This window comes from Teleopsis dalmanni, chromosome X, assembly GCF_002237135.1.
Source record: "Teleopsis dalmanni isolate 2A chromosome X, ASM223713v2, whole genome shotgun sequence".
Taxonomy (NCBI): Eukaryota; Metazoa; Arthropoda; class Insecta; order Diptera; family Diopsidae; genus Teleopsis; species Teleopsis dalmanni.
In genome coordinates, this window is record NC_051848.1 from 72,031,373 (window position 1) to 72,050,851 (window position 19,479).

The following is a 19,479-nucleotide window of genomic DNA, read 5'->3' on the forward strand; positions in this document are numbered from 1 at the left end:
GTTGCTTTTAACATATAACAACCTTTTAAATATTTCCCACATATTAAAACTAAATTCATAGCTGGGAAAAGTTCATTAATAAATGCGTAAATTAATGCATATTAATACATTAATTTAAATCGAAAACATTTTACTATATTCTATATAATTTAATTATAATAATTAAATTGTAATATGTACTTATATATATCGGCAAGTATTCACATATCTAAATATTTGTCATAATAAATAGTTAAAAATATTTACAGAGCAGTCCTAGAAAAGAACACAACATAAGTGTGATGTAATCACACCTACTTAATACGTGCAATAAAAATATTATTAATAAACAATTTTATTCAGAGAATTCTTTTCTCAATCTTAAAATCGAAATGTCTTATTCTTTATAAGATCTTTTCTGCATGAGTCTTTTTTTTCAACTGTAACTTTGTCCAACATATGATTTGATTGATATGGTAGTATGGGCTGCCAGAAAATTCGTTTTAAATTTAATTTTTCAATCAGTTGCACAAGGTTTTTTAAAAAATGGAATAATGCAACTCCAATGGAGGATAAGTTTTGATATCAACAAGGCTGACGTATTTACTGTGATATGTGCAGCATTAGCACTGCGAGGCATTATTTCCCTTCAGCCTTACTCTGGAAAAGGAACACCTCCGATGTATGGTGATTATGAAGCTCAAAGACATTGGCAAGAAATAACGATAAATTTAAATCCAACGAATTGGTACACAAATTCGAGTAAAAATGATATGCAATATTGGGGCTTAGATTACCCGCCGTTGACTGCATTCCATAGTCACATATTAGGAAGAATAGCGAAACACGTCAACGAAAGTTTTGTTGAACTTAAAACATCACGTGGATTTGAGTCAAATGAACACAAAAGTTTTATGCGTCTCAGTGTTTTATGGGCAGATTTAATAATCTATATACCTGCAATATTATCACTTGGATTTGCCATAACAAATACATTAAAAGACAAATTATTTTTAGCTTGTTTTTTTGTGCTTTCTTTAAATCCAGCTCAAATTCTTATTGACAATGGACACTTCCAATATAACAATATATCACTTGGACTAACGGCTTTCGCGATATATTTTATTTTAAAAGGAAAACACTGCTTAGCTGCTTTTTGTTTTACACTCGCTTTAAATTACAAACAAATGGAACTTTATCATTCTATACCCTTTTTCGTATATTTATTAAAGGTTTCTTTTTCGCAAAACAGGTAAATTATTGTTTGTTAACATTTTATTCAAAATAATGTTTGCTTAATATATTTAAGGCCATACACATAAAGTACATAAACCATTTGGCAACTATTTAAAGCCTACACAATTTCAAAATAATAGATTGTGGTACAAAAAAAAACTTATCCCTATTAATAAATGGTATAATATTATATATATATATATATTCCACAATTGTATGTTTGTAAGTTCACCTATATAACTCAATTTTTTTTTCTGGAGAACGATATACATACATAACTTCACTACTCTGATACTATTGAATTACTCTATAAAAAACAATGCCTGACTATGATATATGAAATGGTAGTGATTTTTGTGAGCCGACCCTATTAAGATGGCAAATTATATTCATCTAGTCACGGATGGAGTTCAACATTTTCTTTCATCCTTTTTCTCATTACCACTTTACAGCGTGGTGAGAGTTATGAAGATTTTGTCATTATTTTATATGTACTTATGCGCCACGTCAGGGCCATTTGAGTTGTTACAAAACAGTAATTCAAAATAATATTTTTTCAATATTCTAAAATATTGATATATATTTCATGTTAATTTATTTAAAAAAAAATTAAATTGAGAAGAATTTAATATATTAAATAAACTTTTTGTATTTTGAATGCATGCATATATTCTCACATTTAAGGGGCATAGCATCTTTGGTTTCTATTTAATTTATTCGTTTTTTACATATTATACATGGAGAATGTACTTTTTTGTTAATTATTTACAACTGGATAAATGTGAGTTCTCTATATTCTTCTGCGTATACTGGATTCTTAACCTATAACCTGTTAGATTTATAGAATTGATTTACTAACAGATATAGGCAGGCTAATAAAAAAATTATTTTTTAAATTTGCATAAATATCATGTACACAAAAAACATTAAAACCATTATATTGTAACAAAAATATTTAAAAATTGGTATTACAAATTACTTACAGTTTTAAAAATAAAATAATAACTTTTATAAAAATTGCTGTTACCGTGTTGGCAACGTTTGTTATATTATGGCTTCCATGGATATATTCTATAAATTCAGTCTTGACTGTTTTACGAAGATTATTTCCACTTGCTCGAGGAGTTTTCGAAGACAAAGTAGCTAACTTTTGGTGCTCATTGCATACATTTTTGAAATTAAAGTAAGTTAATATTGATATGTAATATACAATTTTAAAAATATTTAAAACAGATTGAAAAAAATTTTTGATTTCAATCTTAAGGTGAAAAATTAAGCGTATTTGTTAAACATGAACTTAATTTTAAATCTCTTGTAAAAGTTTTTAATGCAGAAAATTGACAACAATTCTAATTTAAATATTGTTTCAAATTATTTTGCCTATAGTCAAATATCCGATATCAGTAGCCCTGTCTGCGTTAACAATCGCCAAGTGATAATATCCACTAAAGAGCGTTCATAATTCTATGGAACATTTTATTCGAAATTGTTTTCGAATAAAGAAGTTATTATTTTTTAATTTGCTATTAAAAACGTGTAAATTATGTCCTTATACACACAAGATCTATTAAGATCTATTGTTTTATTGAAGTGGTGAGGTTTCACACTAATCACACACTCAATTCATCTCTCTCATAATCCATACATTTGTCTTATAATCCTTTTCTATTTTCTGCTCGAAAGATCATTTTGGGTTATAACAAGCGCACAAATTTTAGAAAGAAAACGAAAACTCAAATCTATTTAACCAAAATTACTTCGTTATAACATCGTATTTTATTTCATAAAATATCAATTTCATATATAATTGTAATTCCTGTACACAAAATTTAATACCTTTAAGAACAAAAAAAAATATCGTTCCCCCTACGATTTTTCTATAAGCGATTGTTTTATAATTGTTGTGCATTTTCTACATTAAAGGCTGTAACCAAAGAGTATGTCTCATAATAATTAAAATTTCATTTAAAATGTTTTTATATTAATTTTATATATATTTTTTTAGAAACTATATTTCTAACCAGGGAATGGCTGCATTATGTTTTATTGCAACTCTTATAGCCACATTACCAGCTAATGCGATGCTTTTTGTAACCAAAACAAAAACCACATTTTTTCTTTCTTTAACAAATACAGCTTTGGCGTTTTTCTTATTTTCCTTTCAAGTAAATAATTTATTTATTTTCATAAATATTATTAATACTATAATTTGAAAATGTCTTGCAGGTTCATGAAAAATCTATATTATTGGTAACACTTCCAGCAACGTGCTTATTTACTTACAAACCACATACAGTAATTTGGTTCCTGGAAACTGCAACATTTAGCATGTTTCCGTTATTAATACGAGATGGTCTAACAATACCATATTTTGCAATATTTTTAGTATTTTTCATTCCTTTAAAACAAATATGTCTAAATGATTATATGTTACCACAAAGAGAAAACAAAAAAATTAAATTTATTTTAAATTTATCTACAGGTTATATTCTTATTATATCCCTTGCTGCTGTATTAATTTCTCCTCCACAAAAATATCCATTTATTTGGTCTTTAATAATCTCCTTTATTAGTTTTTGCCATTTTTTCATATTCTTTATTTATTGCATATTTTTACAATATAAACACACCAAAGGAGTAACGTCAATTCAAAGTAACAAACAACATTATTCGTAATATGGCTATGAAATTTTTTAGTAAATTTACAATATTTTTAAAGTCTTGTATTAAAAAAATTAAATGTAATATAAATAAATTTATATTTTTTTATACAATGCACAAACGTTTGTCTATTTAATAACGGTTTATGTAAATAATGTTTGAATTGTGATTTTATAAATATAAAAATAAATAAAACTGTAATGAGTTATAAAACTAGAATATAGAATAAAATAAAAAAATAATCTTTCTGTTATAAAAAAGAGAAATATGTGCTGGTGTATTTTTATTTTATAACGTCATTACACTCGTATTGCAGTCCATTGTTATTTTTTTTTCTATCTTTCTCTCTCTCTCTATTATAAAAATAGTAATATAAGGAAAAATTGAGAATAATAGAAAACGAAAACGTGTAGAACATTTATCAGAGAGAAAAATTCAATAAAACGTGAACAGCAACGTGATTTATGCCAATAAAAAAAATTAAACGGCAATGTTTAATGTTGGTACTGCATGAAAAAAAAAAACGTTATATTTATACGTACTCTTTCATAATTAACAATATGTAAGCGCTTTTAACAGTCTCTCGAAGAGATATAAAATTTTTTAAGAGCCTTGAAAGTAGAACAAAATTAGATGTCTCTTCTAGAGAATTTTAAAAGCACATACATATAGATTGTTAAATATGAAAGAGTACGTATGAATATAATGGGGATTGATGAGCAAAATTCGAAGGGCGTAGAGCCTCTATTTTCTAAAACAGAAAAAAACTTAGAAACCCTAATGAAAATGTAGCTTAAAATATGTTAAATTTTGAAGTTGAGTTCAAAATTTTTTGTATAATATACACAAATATCATCCAAGAGATAGCAGATCAGTAAATGCAGAACTAATCATCAATAGTCGTTGGTGAATTTAAAACAAATTTTAAACAAAAAATTTATTTATTTATATATATATATATATATGAAACACGCCATAAAGTCTGCTCCATAAGGTCTAAACGTTGCTTGCTGCCTTCGTATTTTGAATATATCAACATTTTAGAGAGGTAAAAACATGAGTAAGGTCCCTCATTTCTTCGTAGGGAAGAAAGCATGAAAGAGTTCAAATCCCCCATTTCTCCTTAGCGAAGAAAACATAAATGAAGTTGAATTCCGTCGAGAGCTTTACACTGGTATACTGGCGTTACATGTTCTTAAAGTTATCTTATGTATTGTTATTTACTTCTTCATATGTCACCGCGTAACATATTCAGGAAAGGCATACAATTAGGAGTATTGCAACAACAAATATTTTAGTTCAAAGATAATGACGGTATAGCCACTTGTTTAGCAATTTCTTTTACAGTTAAGTTTCTCATAATGTTACTTATCTTATGTGACATTTTTCACGACACACAAATTTGAGTTCAATTTACAGTGTTTTCATCCCATCGAGCTTGCAAGATTCCATCCCTTCAGGTAGGCAAAATTTGACCTAATTAAGCTTACACTCCACATCTCTAGTCTTATAATTTCTTATTCGCTCATCTTATCTTTCAATTTACATACCAACCTCTTCTAACAAAATAAATATATAATTACAATTAAATCAAATTTTTTTTTGTAACCATTAGATGGAATTTAAAAAAATTTATTAATGTCAATATAAATACATAAGACTCTGATTCAAATTGGTGTATTGCTTTTGTCTGCATCTTAAAGTAAAATTTTATGCATCATCTTCTTCATTAAATAGTACATTTTGTGCATATTGCGCAAATAACAAATTGTACGATGGAAAATTACAACATTGCATATCTGTACGTTTCCAACTCTTAACTTTTGTGTATTCCAAATCAAGATCCTTAATAGTAGCATAGGCTTCTGAAGTCTAAAAGTATAAACATATAATGCATCATGAAGTCTCAATGTTCAAAATATAATTTTTAATTAATAACCTATTGTTCAATTGTTTTTATAGATAACTACTAAAACGTATTTATTCCTTCCTGCATCATGAAAGTGTATATATTTTGTTGTATAAAATATTTCTTAAAAAATATCAATTTTATACATTATTTGCAATACTTGAAAATATGATATATAAATTAAAAAAATAAAAACAAAATTTTTTTCTTATAAGATACATTACCTTATTTGCAAAAACGGTTACAATAAACTTCGACGGCTTAAATGTCTTAATCACCCGGTTGATTAGGTCTGTATAATTACTTAGTGCTACATTGCTTTCAAAGCTCACATACGAGAAGTCTTTTTCAGGTGTAATATGAATCGTCATATATTCGCCCTAAAATATATGTAATTTTTTATATGAAAAACGTGCAATTAAAAAAGATACTTTATATATAATTATTTTATATAAAAAAAAACCGGTTGTGGCGATCTCTTTTTTAACAAATTATTTTAGTAATACTTAGTACTTATTTTTAATCAAATATTTTGAAAATTAATTTTATGATAAAAAAATGATTTTTCTTAGATTTGAAAGAAGTTTGAAAGAAGAATTTGAAAGGTCTTCATTGTGTGCATTAAGCTTTACCACTCAATGTCAACCAAACTATTTCCACCCAATTGTTCCCCAAATTTTATTTAACGAATACTGTAAATTATGTTAGTTAATTAATATTAAGTAGAAAAATAATTTTTGTAACGCTAAAAAAACGTTTTGAAGGAATCGTCGCAAATCGAGTAAGAATGTATCTAATTCTGAATGAGCTCGACGAAATGAGTTCATTAAGCACTGTTCCCGTTTGTCCAAGTTAAAATTCGTCCTTTAGTTTTTGTGCTATTCGAATAAAACTTCGCACGCATATTTTTTTAAAATGGACTAAAATCACATCACTATATACGATATAGCTGCCATATAAACTAAACAATCGGAAATGAGTTTATTCCATTTATAATAAACATATTTAAATAAAATATGACACAAAACGAACTTATATTCACATAAGAAAATATTCAAAATTTAATTCATATTGATTCAGATTTAAATATAGCTGTTATATAAACTGTGGATTTCAACACATATATGTTAAAAAAAACTTTTTTATTTTTTAATGTTAATTTTTTCTTGCCGAGAATGACGCGTCTTATGATGTAAAAAAAACTATTTAAAATTTAGAAGGGTTCGAATAAATAATGAAAATTTAATAACAAAAAGTTAAGTTAATTTATTGAGTATTGTCAAGTATTCATCATCAGTGGTCTCAGGAATTATTCGAATTTTTCAATTAGTTTATAGTCCGTTTGTAATTTGTTTAGACTGGAGTGCCAGGCTTAAAACTCGTGCCTGTGAAATTAGAAGCGATGACTAATCGTGTTTTTCCACAAATAGATCCACAAATTTTCAATGCTCAAATTCCAAATTTTTATCAATTTTTTATTTTTTAATTGACACTTACCAAAACACGTTCCATACTTTTATTCTTTTTGCAGAGACGTCTGTTATGCATATTTTTACTCGCTATATTTAACCTGCTTTTTTTGGGTGCAATTTTACAAGCAAACAAGCTATGCATACAAATTGACTAATAAACTAATTAGAAAATTCCAATATTTCCTAAGACCACTGATGAAGAGTACTTGGCAATACTCGAAACAGCGTTGTATGGTCAGTCAAATTTCAATAAACTAACTAACATTTTTGTTGTTGTTTTTTCATTTTTTATTCGAATCCTTCTGACTTTTTATCTTTTGTTCTATAAACTTTAAATTTGGAATTTAAACATAATATATAAACTGCAACCGGTTTAGTAATATCGAATTGATCGACTTAGATTTAGTTATGATCGAAAAGATTATTAAAGCTAGAGCCAAATGTTTCTAACTTCAATAGCTAACGATATAACAGAGTGAACAAACAATTTTTACTTTCAGGGCCAAACTTTTAATTTTTGAAAGAAAAGTAGTCATTGGGGGCCAGATCTAGTAAAATTCAATTAAAAAATTTTAGTTATGTTGACAACGTAAGTGGGAGTCTGTATATTCTCTTAGTGGAACAACACACTTTTACTTGCAAATATTCTCTTAGTGGAGAACAACTCTTTTTTACTTTGCAAATAACCACCAATGGGAAATATAAATTATTAACATAAAATAATTAAACAGTTAATAAACAAAAATTTCATTATTCTAATTTATAATCTAATATTACTTACATTATTTCGTATTCCATTCATTGAGTACCCGCAAGGTTCGAACAATAAATCGTCAATTAACATATCTGGAATAATTTGATCAATTTTCGAATTCTAAAAAAAATTGTATTATAATACATTAAATTAGTAACAAATTACACATTACAACACATCAGTAAAAAACCAAACCTGAAAAATACAAAAGTAAAATTGCAAATATTTATTATTTCTCATGCAAACAAGTAAAAATTTGTTAGAAAGTAGTTTCTGCAATTACATAGATTCAGAGAAGTATCTAAGAAGCGTTATTTCAGGTTAACTTATATTTATATAGTTTACAAAATACTTAAACAGATACTAACTGAAAAGGAACTATAACAGCCAATTAATTTTTATACTTACTCAGCTTTTAGCAAAAAACTTAGAAATATCTTAGACAAAATAAATTTAGATAGCTATGTGAATGCATTAAAATGCCAATATGAAACCCCTAAGTCAGAAATATACAAAGTTCAACAATCCTGCAAAGTTCAATCTCCCAACAAAGAAGAAATGCCAATTTGACATCTCGCAAAACAAAAGTATACGGTAGATTAAGGCTGTCCAAAGCACGGCACGCGGCTAATATTCGTGCGACCAAATACGCAACTTTAATTGAAGAGATGAGTGCTATTATGAGGATTAGAGCTGCGGTTTGAGTACATGAGGCTGTTTTCAATAATTGACTTATTCGCTTCACATGCTAGTTTCCTTCTTTTTATCTAGTATACTTTCATTTTCCATTTTATATTTCTGTTTTTGTCTTAACAAATATTTTATAAAAATGGAGGCATATTGGCCAATGCCTTCCTTAAAGTAATTAAAGCCATTTTTAATATTCATTTAATAGAGGAATGCTAAATCGGAAAATAATTACAGTGTTAAAGCTTTTATTAAATGTTTTTACTTGTCAGATCTTAATTGAATGAAAAACAAAATAGCTAATAACTGTTTCACATAATTAATATTGTAAAAAACACATATCTATTACATATAACGAACTCGCCAGTGAAAAGTAACTAAGAACAATTAAATCAACAGGCTCTTCAAAACAAAACTAATACTCTTGAACTAGGTAAATACGTGTCCTAAAATAATCAATCTCTAAATGTAGTAAATTTGTAGTATACTTTACCTTAAATTATTAATATAAATTATATAGTAGTAATTTTTATTTTCATTGTGTATATTAAATTTTCAAGTTCTCATTCATTTGTGAGCTATATAAAAACCGTCGAACACCCATGCAATTAAACTAAACATATTGAAAAAACTTACATGCAATAAAATACAGTAAAAATTAAATAGTAAATCTTGAAATTATTATTAAAAATAAAAATTTTAATTTTTAAAAATAAAAAATCTTACCACAGTTGCTTCAGTTGGCGTTTTAGATATCTCTTTAGTAAAAATTGACATTACTTCGGCGTCTAAGTTTTGCATTAAAATTTCAATAGTTTGGTCCGGTTCCGCTATTTCTTTTATTGGTTCTACATTATTCAATAAAGGCTTTGTAAATGTGTATAAGTACCAACATTCACTATTAATTGAACCAAGGCAGTAAGAGCGCCCATCAGCAAATATTGAATCCAAAATGGCTACTTCTTCACAAAATCCACGATGAGGGTACAGCTATAAAAAAATTAGATTTTATGATCGTTTAAATATTTGAATAAAAATTAATTTTAAAATGTTGCTTAAAAGAAAATATATTTATATTATAATTTAGTATTGAAATTTAATAATTAAAAATAAATATATAATTAATTAATTTAATAATTCTACAGCTGGTTTATAATTTCGTTGTAATAACAAAATTAACAAAACTCCAAAAAAATTTGCGAATATAAAAGTCAAGTATGTCAAGAGCGCTGACTCTGAGGTTCAAATTTGGTAAGACATGAGTTCGATTCCTGGTACGAATAATTAAGAATAATTAAATACAAGAATTATTTCCAAGATCACTGATGATGGGTATTTGGCAATACTAGAAACAGTTGTATGGTCAGCCAAAAATTCAATTAATTAAAATAATATAAAAATAAATTTTTGTTGTTGTATTTCACTACTTTTCGAAAAACCTCTTTATAATTTAGTTTGTCAAAATAATTAACATAGGAATAAGAGGATTTGATAACTATGGGGCTTAAAAATGTTACTACACTTATATCAATAAGAGCTCGCTGAATCAAATATCCTATATATAATTCACTTAACCAAAGAAAGCGTATTTTAAAAATATACAAACCACTAGGTTCAAATCAAATCAATTTTTTAAAAATTTTTCATTTATGCTATTAAATTTTCATACTTATTTTGATATGTATATACAAACAAATATAAGATATATATTTGATATATATATACCTATATAAGACAATACGTTTAAAATTATAACAATTACGAAGTTATTTAACTTCAAACATAAAGTGTGACCCTATGTAAAGCAATATAACATGCTCTTCCTATCAACGGGACTTTTTAATATATTTTTCTGTAGTAATTTTAAATATATGTACAATAATTTAAAATAAATATATAAATAAAATTAATATTATTACTCAAGGATATACCTGTTTTTCTGGTCTTGTAAAATTTTTTCTGGAATAAAATAAATCAGCGATCTCATCGTATCCATATCGATGTGCAATTTCAAGCAATCCTTTTAAGCAGTGTAATGGCGTCGTTGTTCCGCATGTTTTAAGTATCCACTTTTTTTTAAAAATAAACATACTACTTTCACTGAAAAAAAAACACAAACGTATAAGAAATGGCAAAATTTTTTTCGTATTTATCGTAAAGTAATTGGAACTTTTATTACCGTTTGGAAAGCTTATGAAACAAACTTCAAAAGTTTAATAGCAAGTAAACAAACGAACTGAAGGTTTAAATTTTATTATTTATTGAGGTGTAAAGATTTTGTTTTTAACAATTTTATAACAAATTATTATTTTTAAATAATTTTACAAATACTTAATCAGCTGTATATGCTCATTATATATATGCTTATATTAAATGTAACTAAGTATAGGGCACTTAAAATTAATCAGTTCAATTAATTGCCATATAGCCGTTTAATATCCCATTTGTTCAAATTCATTTATTTTGGAATTGTATTTAATTTATTTACTTAATACATAGGAATTGACCATGATAAGATTTAATCGTTTTTATACTGATAAGACAATAAAACTAATTATAAAAAACACTTTTTTTATAAATTAGCAGATTTCGAAAAGTATATAATAAAAAAATACAATTAATTATTAATAATTACCTTAAAACATATGCGTCAATATGATCATTTCTGCTACAACTAATTATTTCGCATTTAACTTTTTTTAATAATTCTTCCCATACTATTCTGAAATGATATATAACCAAAAAATTTTGTATCAAATGTGATCAAAAATAGTAACAAAAAAATTAGTTTTACTTTTAATTAATTGTACATACATACATATATATATATATATATCTTTTAAGATATTAAATAATGTAAATTTTTTAATTATTGGTAGCAGGTAGATAATGTTAAAATTTTAAGCCTGACTTAAAATAAAATAAGTGGCATCGAATTAATTCTTAGTCAGTAAATTATTTATTAACGAATATAACGTAACTATATTAGTTTGATCTATATAATTTTTTTTAAAATCTAGTTATAATAAAATTTTGTTAATAAATTCTTAGATTTTTTTTAAAAGTGTATGACTTGTTTCATTACAAAAAATCAATGTTATATTTATATGACATCAAAGCAAAAATATAAATAAGAAGTATGTAACATGAATGCTAAGTAATTTTATTACAAAATTTTTAGAATAAGTCAATTTTATATGCAGAAGCAGTATTAAAGATTTGCATAAGTACTACATCACATTTGTAATTTGAAAAAAAAAAATTATATACACGAAAAAAATTCTTACGAGGAAACGTCACGCAAATCGGCATCCTTGTTCGGACTGTCACAAAAAGATATTTCCAAAAGTTTTTCCACACCTTCGAAATAATGATCCTTGCACACTTCAACAACCTCGGCCATGCTGTTACCGGTACTAGCAATGTTATGTTATGTTCATCCCATCAAAACACAGCAACTCATCTGATAAAAGCCCATGTGTCAATTGTAAGTCATAAGCTTTTTTAGAAGCTTACAGTATCATTCACGTTTTATAGCACATGATATTACATCATGCTTTCATTCAAACAAATTAAATAAGAATTACTTTAAGCAAAAGTGGAACAATTTACAAAATAGTTTAAATACAAATAATAATAAGAAATTATTATACTAAAATAATTGTATAATTCTTAATTTATAATATTTTTGTTTATAAAATATATAAACGTTCAAACACAAAATCATTAGTTTTCATACAAAATTTTTTTATGTAATACTCATTAGTATTTAAAATGGTTATATATGCTTAAAATTACAAAATTAAAACATATTTATTTAGACATATATTTTCGACGGTAAATATAAATATCCCACATAAATTTTTATTTAAAAGAGTTGAAAAGTTTGAAACGTATTATAAGAACGAAAATTTACATTAAATTTCCGTCTACATAAATATACATTGGATACATCATTTTGGTACAAACATTATAATGATCTAAAAAAATAACATCACAACACAGTTTTATCTATTTTACACACAACATAACTGATATCATCCCAAGCACCTAATAAAACACTTACTGATAATAAATATTGGAGATATCTGAAATAAAGTTCATTTAATAAATATTTATTATATTTATTATAAACTACTTACCAAAACCCACCACATGAAACTTATTACAGCATAAACTATTAACATAACCAAGTGATCTGCAATTACATTGAAATAAAATTTAAAAAAAAAATATATAATTAATTAAATGAATAATACACTTACTTTATTTATTTATGAATTCATTCATTTTTTATGTTTAATAAGTTAATATGTATTAAATTAAAATTAATTAAATTAATATTTATTAAACTAAATTAAAAATTATAAAAAGAAGCACTGAATGTATTTTAAAACACATTTTACAATAACCAAAACATGGCAGCAGAATAGCGAAATAAGAAAAAAGAACTGCCAACAATATTCGCCGTAAAGAAAAATCTGAGAGAAGACGAAGTATATATGCTGGGTATCGCGCACAAGATGAAACAAAAAAAATATAGAACAGTAAAAGTAAACAAGAATTGAGTGAGATCAGCTGTAAATAAAATGATACGCTACGAAAAAGCTCGGTCGGTTGGGTATTAAAGACGCGCATTTATGTTCAGACAGTGACTTGTAAAATATTTACTAAGGTACATACACCTGGGGATTACAAGTTCAAATTTGCACTAGTTGCACATAGAAAATTTCGATATAAAGAAATAATTTATACGAAGGAATATCTTTCATGTAAAATTATTGCACTGCGATCGGCTGTAGTACGTCTACTGCAAATGAAATAATTTTTAATTAAAACACATATCAGACAGAGGCGAGGCATCGAATGGTTCAGAGTGTTCACTGAACACCTTAACAAAGCTTCCTTTTTTCATTAGGTAAATAATGTCACTATTTTGCTACTTAACATTTTTTATGATAGCTTTTCCAAACAGATTAACATAAACACAAAACGCCAATACAAACAAAATCACACATACATATGTTAGTTACACCCAACATTACTTATAATTAATAAAAGAGAAAACACATTCCTCTTAAAATATACTAAGGTTTGTGGCAGCACCAAAAAATATAAATAAAAGAACTGTCAACAAGGCACAAAGGAGACAACAATAGCCGCAGTTCCCGCCAGTAGTAGTTTGGAAAAAGACAAAGCAGCACGTGAATAAGACGTAAAAACATAAATCTTAACTTTAAGAATATTTTATAATAACTAAGTATAAGAAATAAATAAACTTATCCATTACCAATACGGAGTGTTAAATTAACTTATCCATTACCAATACGGAGTGTTAAATTCGAAATAAACCCCAACATAAAAAACCACTACATTGGTGACCAAGCCGACGTCGAATATATAAAAAAAAAATGGCTACTCAAGAGCAAAAGATAACCGAAGACACTAACCCAATCAATGAAAACGCAACAATCACTGCAATAAAGCTGCCGATGCCAACATTAATAAAAAACAACATTGACCTTTGGTTTATTCAGTTGGACTACTGGTTCCAAGTCAACAACATAAAGGGCGATACTCAAAAGTTTGGCACAGTTATCGCAGCATTGGATGGATCGCTGTTAGAACAGATTTATAACACAATACAGAATCCACCAGCAACTCAGAAGTACGAAGCTATCAAGCAAGCAATAATAAAAAACTTTGCGGATAGTGAACAAAAACGCATACAAAAATTAGTTAGTGGTTTACAGCTTGGGGATAAAAAGCCATCCCATCTTTTAAGCGAATTGCAACGTATTAGTGGAAGCAAACAAGACGAACAATTACTGAAAGGGTTATGGTTACAACGTCTTCCTGTAGAAGTACAGACATGTCTAGCCACAATTCAAGTGGAACTACCTAAGATGGCGGAATTGGCAGACAACATAACCGAAACAATCCGTATAAACTCAACAATGCAAGGAACTTACGTCAATGCAGCTAACGTCCCTGCAGCAGCTCATATTCAACGTGATGCACAAATCGAACAACTTCAACGAGAAGTGACCAGACTGACGAAAATGGTCTCGAAATTATCAACCGAACACCGCTCAAGAACAAATCAACGTTCACGTTCAACATCCAGAAACCGGCAATGTCATGATGATAGTGAAGAAAAGACCAGTACAAATTGTTGGTATCATAGAACATATGGGTCAAATGCAAAAAATTGCAAGCAGCCATGCACATATGGCACAAAAAACTAAAACCGACTTCGTCTACGGCGGCAGAGGAAGTTGTAAACGAAACATCTACAAGACTGTTCGTCTATGACAATAAGACAAAAAAATCATTCCTAATAGACACGGGTGCAGATGTTTCACTTATTGCCGCCAAACAAAAAAATTCAAATACAAACAATAAGAACGAAAGAATACTCTACGCAGCAAATGGTTCTACGATCAAAACATTTGGAGAAATAGAGATAACTCTAGCTCTTGGCTTACGAAGAAATTTCACATGGCCATTTATTATCGCAGATGTAAACACTTCAATCATCGGTGCAGATTTTTTAAATCATTTCGGATTAATAGTAGACATAAAAATGAAACGATTGATCGACACATCAACAAAGATTTTCTCAGCCGCAAGTGAACGTAAGGTAAATGCGCAAAAAATATCAACTGTGAACACATCTTGCAAAATTGCAGATCTACTAAAAGAATACATCGACATCACTAAACCAACACCGACAAATCGCCAGGTGACAAAAGTCACTCACCACATATTAACAAAAGGTCCACCAATATGTGAGAGACCACGTAGGTTACCTCCAGACAAGCTAGCAGCAGCAAAAGAAGAATTCCAAAACTTAGTCACAGCCGGAATATGCCGTCCATCAAGCAGCAATTGGGCTAGCCCCTTACATATGGTAAAAAAACCAGACGGTAGTTGGAGACCTTGCGGAGATTACCGTCGCTTAAATGCAATCACCATCCCAGATCGTTACCCAGTTCCTCACATACATGATTTTGCACACATGTTATATAACCAAAAAGTTTTTTCAACCATCGACCTGATTAAGGCATATCACCAGATACCAGTTGAACCGGGGGATATTCCAAAAACGGCGATCATAACTCCATTTGGATTATTTGAATTTACTAACATGACATTCGGACTTTGCAATGCAGGTCAAACATTTCAACGCTTCATTCACGAAGTATTACGAGATCTCGAATTCGCCTTTGCCTATATTGACGACGTCATTATTGCATCAGCAAACGAGGAAGAGCACAGGCAACACTTGCAACAAGTATTCGAACGATTCAGAAAACATGGTTTAATAATAAACGTATCAAAATGCGTTTTTGCTCAAAACACAGTAAAATTTCTTGGTTATCTCATCAGTGAAAAGGGCATTCAACCTCTACCAGATCGAGTGAAGAGCATCAGCGAGTACCCGCTTCCAACAAAAACAAAAGAATTAAGAAGATTTCTAGCATTACTTAACTTTTATCGCAGGTTCGTACCAAACGCTGTAGATTCTCAAACTGCACTTCAACAAATGATAAAAGGAAACAAGAAGAACGACAACACACCGTTATGCTGGACCGAAGTGAACAAAACAATCTTCCAAAAATGTAAAGATGAACTAACAAACTCGACACTACTTGTTCATCCGTCAAAAACTGCTACGCTTGCATTACAAGTAGACGCCTCGGATAAAGCTCTCGGCGCAGTTCTTCATCAAGTGACAGACAGCACGTTCCAACCACTCGGTTTTTTCTCTAAACGATTAACAGATACACAAAAACGATACAGCACATACGATCGTGAGTTGTTAGCCGCATATCAGGGCATAAAACATTTTCGACATATGTTAGAAGGTCGTGAATTCGTATTAATAACTGACCACAAGCCACTCACGTTCGCATTCCAGCAAAAGTCCGACAAGGCTTCACCACGTCAAGTCCGACAGCTTGATTATATAGGTCAATTTACAACGAATATCGTTCATGTCAGCGGAAAAGACAACATCCCAGCAGATTTTCTCTCGCGGATAGATAGTATTAGCATCCCAAAAATCGACTACGATTGTATAATTGGATTACAACGATGTTGCCCACAACTACAAGATATCAAAAACAACAATTCCATCGAAATCAAACTTTTATCTTTACCAACAATATCAGATAAAATTTATTGCGAAGTTTCAACTGGGCGAATTCGTCCTTACATTCCGCAGAAATACCGGCTACATATCTTTAAAGCTACGCATGGGTTGTCTCATCCCAGCATTCGGGGCACAACAAAAATGATAGCTGAAAAATTTTTCTGGCCTTCTATAAATGCTGATATCAGAAACTGGACCCGACAATGTATCCCATGCCAACGTTCTAAAGTGCAACGTCACAACCGTTCACCTATTTGTCAATATGAACTCGCTGAACACAGATTCGAACATATAAACATAGATATCGTCGGCCCGCTACCACCATCAAACAACTGCACATATATATTAACCATCATCGACCGTTTCAGCCGATGGCCAGAAGCAATTCCGATCCCAGATCAAACAGCGGAAACCATCGCAAACGCACTGATTACTCAATGGATCGCACGTTTTGGCGTACCCTTACGTATCACAACAGACCAAGGAAGACAATTTGAATCTTCATTGTTCAACCAACTAGCTGAAGTTATCGGTTGCAAACACTTACGAACTACGAGTTACCATCCTCAAAGTAACGGAATGGTGGAACGATTTCACCGCACATTAAAAGCAGCCTTAATGTGCCACCAAACAACTTCTTGGACAGAAGTTTTACCAATAGTATTGTTAGGTCTACGCACGACTTTTAAACCAGACATTGGAGCTTCTGCTGCTGAAATGCTATATGGCCAAACTCTACGTTTACCGGGCGAAATAGTAAGCAACCCTAGCCACAGAAATATAAATCAACACGATTTCATAACCAAGCTAAGAGAACAAATGCAGAGCGTCAAGGCAACGTTGGTATCGCATCATATAGATCGAGGCTACCACATCCAACCGGCTCTAAGCTCAGCCACGCATGTATTTATACGAAATGACAAGGTAAAACCACCATTGACGCAACCTTACGATGGTCCTTACCAAATACTAGAGCGAAATGACAAGACGTTTAGAATACTGATCGAAAACAAAGAACAAACAGTTAGCATAGATCGTCTTAAAGCTGCTTTCATATGTCCCGATACAGACATTGACATCCACAACAAATCAATGGTATACCACACTCCAAACAACGTTAATGGCGACCAGTCTGTGCGACCAAATACAACAGCTAACCTGACAAAATCAGGACGCAACGTTCGCTTTCCAACCAAATTTAGTGACTCCATCACTTAGGGGGGAGTACTGTGGCAGCACCAAAAAATATAAATAAAAGAACTGTCAACAAGGCACAAAGGAGACAACAATAGCCGCAGTTCCCGCCAGTAGTAGTTTGGAAAAAGACAAAGCAGCACGTGAATAAGACGTAAAAACATAAATCTTAACTTTAAGAATATTTTATAATAACTAAGTATAAGAAATAAATAAACTTATCCATTACCAATACGGAGTGTTAAATTAACTTATCCATTACCAATACGGAGTGTTAAATTCGAAATAAACCCCAACATAACAAACCACTACAGGTTCAAAATAAAAACTACACCGCGCTGCTTACAAAGCATTCAAATGAAATAACATTCACATTGGGATTATGTTCAATATTGAATAAACACAAAACATACAAACAAATATAAAAATAAAAGAGAAAACAAGCCCCGCAAAATATGTACGTAAAATAATCATAACTCTTAAATTAATGCGTGCAAGCAGTTCTATAAAAAAAATTAACCTCCAATGTTATGCAAAGTAAATACAAAAGAGAAAAGATGTGACTGAGCGAAAATCGCTTTACATTTGACGAGAGGTTCACTCGACCAATTTGAACTGCAAATTCATACAAAGCGTGCAAATACAATCAAAGTCACGGTTGCCGTTTTATATGGGCAAATGGTTCAATAAAAAAATTGAACCACTCATAGTAAATACAAAGTAAAAGAGTAAATGAACGCATGAGAGTTTGTTACTCTTATGTAGAGGTTGGAAATAAACCAAAAATAAAGTCATTATTGCAATTTTATACTAGCAAATGGTAAAAATAAAGAAAAAAACTAAAGAAATTTGAAGTGAAAAATAATATTTAGAAATGAATTAATGTGTGATTAAAGATTTGATTCAAATATCTTTTTTTAAACGGTCTTCTGAAAAAGAGGTGTTAATTCATAAAATGAATAGACCAACTCCAGATATAAAGAATTTGGTACCTGATGTAAAAATGTCGAAATTTGTGGTATGTCGCCGTTTTCCTACAGCTATTTACCATTAAAACCAGTGGATCACAGGCTGCGAACGTTTAAATAAATTGTTTTGTTGGTCTTGTACGCTATTTGCTTGTGGAAAGGACAAAATTCAGGAGTAGGGGGAATACGTTATAGTTGGAATTCTGTTTTGATCAAATTGTGAACACCTTTCCAAAAAGCTGATGCCTCGCTACTGATATCAGAATATATTCACACGAAGGAAAAGCTTAAATTTTAAATTAGAGCACTGCGATCGGCTGTAGTACGCCTACTGCAAGTAAAATAATTTTTTTTTAATTACAACACAAAGGAATATATCCATATCAGGATATATTCAAATGAAGGAATAGCGTTACCGCCAGCTGTAATACGTCTACTGTAATCGATATAATTCCAAGTTA

General features: G+C 29.4%; 2 protein-coding genes across 3 annotated transcripts; one reads left to right on the forward strand and one right to left on the reverse strand.

Annotated features, from left to right (window-relative positions):
- Positions 1 to 448: 448 nt before the first annotated feature.
- On the forward strand, positions 449 to 3,992 carry LOC119689244 (probable dolichyl pyrophosphate Man9GlcNAc2 alpha-1,3-glucosyltransferase). Of its 2 annotated transcripts, XM_038104032.1 has the most exons (4): positions 450 to 1,231; positions 2,201 to 2,398; positions 3,221 to 3,380; positions 3,442 to 3,992. In XM_038104032.1, exons 1-4 carry the CDS (start codon positions 453 to 455, stop codon positions 3,889 to 3,891), a joined length of 1,587 nt encoding a protein of 528 aa, XP_037959960.1. In that variant the 5' UTR covers positions 450 to 452; the 3' UTR covers positions 3,892 to 3,992. The 2 variants fall into 2 exon arrangements, with proteins under 2 accessions (XP_037959961.1, XP_037959960.1); XM_038104033.1 differs by lacking the exon at positions 2,201 to 2,398 and having other exon boundaries at positions 449 to 1,231.
- A 1,502-nt stretch (positions 3,993 to 5,494) lies between these two features.
- Positions 5,495 to 12,165, reverse strand: LOC119690107 (S-adenosylmethionine decarboxylase proenzyme). Its single transcript, XM_038105096.1, has 7 exons — positions 11,986 to 12,165; positions 11,334 to 11,420; positions 10,630 to 10,798; positions 9,425 to 9,688; positions 8,039 to 8,131; positions 6,010 to 6,165; positions 5,495 to 5,748 (listed from the first exon to the last, which is right to left on the reverse strand). The coding sequence occupies exons 1-7, from the start codon at positions 12,099 to 12,101 to the stop codon at positions 5,587 to 5,589; spliced, it is 1,047 nt and encodes a 348-aa protein (XP_037961024.1). The 5' UTR covers positions 12,102 to 12,165; the 3' UTR covers positions 5,495 to 5,586.
- Between the last annotated feature and the right edge of the window lie 7,314 nt (positions 12,166 to 19,479).